Raw genomic sequence first — 6,000 nt, 5'->3', positions numbered from 1 at the left:
TCCCAGGTAGAAGTCTTGCCCCTAACTTCTCAGGGATCCGTGAAACCGGGCTCCTTTCTTATGATACATTCCCACATCTGAGCTGGCCTGACAAGTGGCAGTTCTGGAGCCTGAAAAGGGGACCTTTTGAACCCACACTGGTGTCGAACCCGAGTCCGTGTGTCAGATGCACAGTGAGGCCAAACAAATCGAAAGGTCAGAGTTTGGTGCAGAGAAAGGTTCATTGATCCAGAGGCAGCAACCAAGAAGATGGGAGACGTAGGTTTGTCTCTGATCCGTGTTACTGGCTGGCCTGAGCATAAGGTTTTTAAAGGCAACCTTTGGGGTGAGGGCTGCAGGGACCGTGACTTTCTTCTGCTTGGTCGGTGGTGCGGCAACGGGGTGATGCTCCAGGAATCTCAATCCTCAGCCTCCTGGTTCCGAGCCGTCTGGGGTCTCAGCCTGTAGTCACCAGCCTCCACCGGGGCAGGGGTCTTAGCTTCTGCAGAACAGCCCCAAGATATGTGTCAGATGGTAGGTACATCCCTTGAGGAGGAACTAGGACTCTGTTTTATCCCTGAACTATTGTCTAATCTCTCATTACGTTTCTTGCTTGACTGCTTTTCCTTTATTTCTGCAATTCCCTCACTTCCCTAACTAGTAACTGCTTGAGTCTGCTCTTTGGGACTCGGGGAAGGCCTAGGAAACGAAAGCCTTTTTCTACCAGCAAGAAACGGGGGACACGGCAGGGCCTGTGTACCTGGGGGGCCCCATGGGGTCCTGCTCCATTTCCACACCTTGGACCAGTCGTTGGGCCAGTGTCCTTGGCAGGTGGTGATGTTTCCCTTGCGTGGATCACTGGGAGAGCTGGGTTGGCGGTCATCAGGGAGAAGCCTCATGTCTCTCAGTTTTCTTTCCTGTTTCCCACAGTGGCCCTTGGAGGCCACTTTGGGGGTCAGGGTGGGTGGCTCTGTGCGTGCTGGTGTGTGTCTCAGGCGAGGCTTCGTGAGTAGAGGGTGAGTGGGGGACGCTCTTGGTGGAGGAGGACAGGCGGGTGGGGCCGAGGTGGGCACTGGCCCTGGGGAGAGGGTGTTGGACACTGAGGTGGGTCGGGGCTCAGACAGCTTCCTTCCTGAGGAGACGAGGCTCTCACGCGTTGAGAAGGTCCCCTTATCGTCCCTTTCTGGACCCTCAGCCTGAGGACAGCGCACAGGGGGCCCGGGCATTGTCTGAATTGCAGTGGGTGGTGCCGGAGCCGAGTCTCAAAGAGCAAATCCTGGAGAAAGCACCCCAGCCTGGGGAGCAGAGCGTGGAGAGGACCTGCGGAGGAATTTTTAGAAGGAGCAGCAGTTTGATGTGACAAAGCACAGGATACTTCCCAGGAGAGCTGAGAGATGAACCTAGAGTGAGGGGCTCTGCCGGCGTATCTGGTCACCACGCAGCTCAGAGCATCCGCTCTGGGCCTGGCGCGGGGCTGGGGCCAGCCGGTAGCCTCAGGGAGCCTGCCATCCTGAGTCCGTGTTTCCTGCACATGCTATAGTATACGCATATTATATACAAATATATGCATTACGTATACATGTTATGTGTGCCCATTATACACTATAATATAGAATCTATTTCCTGTGTATATTATATGCATGCTATATACTATATATGCATGTTATATATGAGTATATGCACTACATATACATGTTATATGCGCATATTATATACTATAATAGGATCTATTTCCTCTATATATTACATGCATACTATATACTATACATGCATGTTATATACAAATATATGCATTATACATACATGCTATACATGCATATTATACACTCTAATAGGATCTATTGCCTCTATATATTATACGCATACTATACATGCATTTTATATATGGATATATGCATTATATATACATGCTATAAATGCATATTATATACTATAATAGTCTGTATTTCTGGTATACATTACATTACATGCCATATGTGCATATTATGTACTATATATGTATACTATATACCAGTGGTCCCCAACCTTTTTGGCACCAGGGACCAGTTTTGTAGAAGACAGTTTTTCCACGGACGGGGGAGGAGGGGGGGTGAGGATAGTTTCAGGATGATTCAAGTGCATTACATTTATTGTGCACTTTATTTCTATTATTATTACATTGTCATATATAATGAAATAATTATACAACCCACCATAATGCAGAATCAGTGAGAGCCCTGAGCTTGTTTTCACTTGCTACTCACTGATAGGGTTTTGATATGAGTCTGCAAGCACTTGATTTATTATGGTCTCTGTGCAGTCAAACCTCTCTGCTGATGATAATCTGTATTTGCAGCCGCTCCCCAGTGCTAGCATCACCACCTCAGCGCCACCTCAGATCATCAGGCATTAGATTCTCATAGAGTATGCCACCTAGATCCCTCGCATGCGCAGTTCACGGTAGGGTTCGTGCTCCTATGAGAATCTAATGCCGCCACTGATCTGACAGTAGGAGGAGCTCAGGCAGTCATGCGAGCGATGGGGAGCGGCTGTAAATACAGATGAAGCTTCCCTGGCTCACCTGCCGCTCACCTCCCGCTGTGCCACCAGTTCCTAACAGGCCACGGACTGGTAGCTGTGGCCCAGGGGCTGGGGACCCCTGCTATATACTATAGTAGTCTGTATTTCCTGTGTATATTATATGCATACTAGGTACAATGTATGCATATTATATACAATGTATGCATATTATATATGATATATGCATTATGTGTACATACTATATATGCATATCATATGCTATAATAGAGTCTATGTCCTTTACATATTATAGTATATGCAAATTACATACTATGTATACATTTCCTATATGGATATGTGCATTATGCATACCTAGTATATAGGCATATCATATGCTATAATAGAGTCTATTTCCTTTATATATTATAGTATATGCAAATTACATACTATGTGTACATATCCTATATGGATATGTGCATTATGCATACATAGTATATAGGCATATCATATGCTATAATAGAGTCTATTTCCTTTATATTTATAGTATATGCAAATTACATACTATGTATACATATCCTATATGGATATGTGCATTATGCATACATAGTATATAGGCATATCATATGCTATAATAGAGTCTGTATTTCCTGGATAGATTATATTGTATGCATATTATATACTAGGTATGCATATTCTATATGGATATGTGCATTATGCATACATAGTATATAGGCATATCATATACTATAATAGAGTCTGTGTCTCCTGCATCTGTTTGGTGACCAGCTGGAAGCAACAGAAGCAGAGACGCTGGGACAGCAGGGAGCAGAAGTGGAGCAAGGGGCTCCTCTAGCAAAGCCTGGAATCCAGTAAACCCTGGACTTTATACATGCTGACCCAAGAGAACTGAAAATGGTAACAATTACAGTCATAATAATGTAGCTAAAAATAATCATGGAGCGTGTCCTCCTCCTGGACCTCTGCTTGTTGCCAGCGCACAGTTGAGGCGACAGAAGCCTGCCGAGAGTCCCACACTAGTGTTGGCAGAACTGGGACCCTAAGCCTAACTAGTCCATGCCCAGAGGCCCCCGTTTCGACCACTGAGCTCAGCTGCCTTCCTACCAGGGCACCCAGCATCCTGCAGAGGTCAGCTCTGGTGGTTCGAGGGTCTGTGTTTAATAGTGCAGCTCACAAAATCAGACCTTTTTTTCCTGATTTTTCTGAGTAGAATTGTACAGCTCAAAATCAACAATCTGAAATAGGAAGTCAGGACATCCTGGTTCCATCCTCGTGTTGACACGGACGGTGGCTTTGAGAAAGTCACCTCTGCTCCTCGCCTGCATAGTGAGGACACAGCTTTAAATGATTCATGACAACACCCTAGCATGTGGTGCATCAGCCCACCAGGCAGTATCACTGATGAAATAGCAGGTGTGATTTCTCAAACTTCTTAAATGGAACCACAACACGCAAGTCTAGTTGAAATGTAACTTGTTTTCTTCCCCCAAATTGTTCATTTGTTTAACACCACAAAATCTTGCTGTCAAGAGACCTGATGAACGTATTAGGCATTAAGTATTCGTAGTTGTCGAACCACACTGGGGAATATCGAAGTTACTTTTAATGCTCTTATACTTTGGAGCAGGCGATGTGGTATAAAACAATGATCGTTCACTTGAGCGTCCAGACCAGGAGCGGCCACGGGATACAAATAGTCCACGTGTAGAGGGATGGGTGTCAAGCGAGGGCTTCCGTCCATGTTCCCACCGAGTCTGACGCGGTGCTTCTGTGTTCTCTCAACAGACCAGCAGCACTCATGGTCCCCGACTCAGCACTTCAATGAAGACAGGTACTCCCCTGCGCTGAGGACTATGAAAGGCTTGTCCGGGAGTCGGAACCAGCCCCCGCTGTGCTCCGGCCACACCTGTGGCTTGACGCCCCCCGAGGACTGCGAGCACAGCCACGGCCGCCTGCACCGCGGCCCGGAGGCGCGGCAGCCCTACCTGCTCAGCCCGGCCGAGAGCTGCCCGATGGAGCATCACCGCTGCTCGCCGCGGACCTCCGTCCACTCCGACTGCGTGATGCTGCCGGTGGCGCTGGGAGACCACGTGTCCAGCAGCACCTTTCCCCGGATGCACTACAGCTCCCACTACGACACCAGGGACGACTGCGCCGTGGCCCACGCTGGCGCCAAGGCCAACCGGATCCCGGCCAACCTGCTGGACCAGTTCGAGAAGCAGCTGCCCCTGCACAGGGACGGCTTCCACACGCTGCAGTACCAGCGCGCCTCCGCGGCTGCCGAGCAGCGCAGCGAGAGCCCCGGCCGCATCCGGCACCTGGTCCACTCCGTGCAGAAGCTCTTCACCAAGTCCCACTCCCTGGAGGGCTCGTCCAAGGGCCACGTCAACGGCACCAAGGGGGACGGCCGGGCGGACGAGCACGCCCACGGCCACCACTCCAAGCACGGCAAACGGAGTAAGAGCCGGGAGCGCAAGGCCGAGGGCCGGCACCGCTCGGGGCTGAGCAGCTGGTGGAGCTCGGACGACAACCTGGACAGCGACAGCACCTACCGAGCCTCCAGCGCGCTCAGCCGCCACCACGCCGACCCCGCGGCCCACTGCTACCCCGACGCGCTGCCCGGCCCCTTCGGGGACCTCTCGCTGCGGATTTCCAAGAGCAACAGCGACGTCAAGTGCTCAGCCTGTGAGGGCCTGGCCCTGGCGCCGGACGCCAAGCACATGAAGCGCAGCTCCTGGTCCACGCTCACGGTGAGCCAGGCCAAGGAGGCCTACCGCAAGAGCTCCCTGCACCTGGACAAGCCGCTGGGGCTCCCGGAGCTCAAGCCGCCCCTGCGGCCCTGCCACTACCTGCAGGTAAGGGAGGGCACCGCGTGCCGTCTCGGCAGGCCGAGTGGGGCGGGCCCAGGGGGACCCCCCGTCCTTCCTCCAGACCGTAGCCCTGGGTACGACGGGCCGGTCCTCGGATGCCTCCAAGGCTGCAGGATGTTGTGGCACCGGCCACAAACGTGTGCCAGCCCATGGGAGTGCTTTCCCATTTGAAAGTGGCTGGTTTGGTCCGGGAGTGAGCTTGAGTGAGTTCACGGCCCTTACCCGACAGTAGCATCTTTAAGCCAAGGAGCATGATTATGGAAACCACATGCACTCCCCTGGGGTGTGGATGAAACACATTCACCAAAGGCAAAAACAGATTAAAGGCAGTGGCTGGCTGGAGGTGACATATTGTGGAATTCTCTGTTTTAGATCATTCCCTTCTCCTCTCGGCCTCCTAACCATGCCACCCCCGAGGGAGCTGGGGGAGCGCCAGCCACTGAGAGGCACCCAGCCCTTTTAAGAGGCCTCTGCAATTACTTCTGTTAGCTAACAGTGCTGTTAGCAAAGCTGGAAATTCTGAAGTTTTCCTTCAGTGTTTGTATAATTTGTATTCCGATTCACAATCCCTTCGACTTGCCCGACAGCAGTTGCTGTAGGCTGTGCTCTGGGTTAGAGAGATCCTCACGGAATA

At 51.0% G+C, this 6,000-nt stretch overlaps 1 protein-coding gene across 1 annotated transcript in view; it reads left to right on the top strand.

Moving 5' to 3' along the window:
• The first annotated feature begins 4,334 nt into the window (after positions 1–4,334).
• Positions 4,335–6,000, top strand: part of DLGAP2 (DLG associated protein 2) — a 95,678-nt gene continuing 94,012 nt past the window's right edge. The window contains exon 1 of the mRNA XM_061177581.1: positions 4,335–5,351. Coding sequence (XP_061033564.1) covers positions 4,350–5,351 — 1,002 coding nt within the window. The 5' untranslated portion in view covers positions 4,335–4,349. The remainder of the gene's footprint in view (positions 5,352–6,000) is intronic.

Source organism: Eubalaena glacialis, chromosome 20 (genome assembly GCF_028564815.1).
Source record: "Eubalaena glacialis isolate mEubGla1 chromosome 20, mEubGla1.1.hap2.+ XY, whole genome shotgun sequence".
NCBI lineage: Eukaryota > Metazoa > Chordata > Mammalia > Artiodactyla > Balaenidae > Eubalaena > Eubalaena glacialis.
The sequence above is the reverse complement of the archived record's forward strand: the minus strand, read 5'-3'. Positions and strand labels throughout refer to the sequence as shown.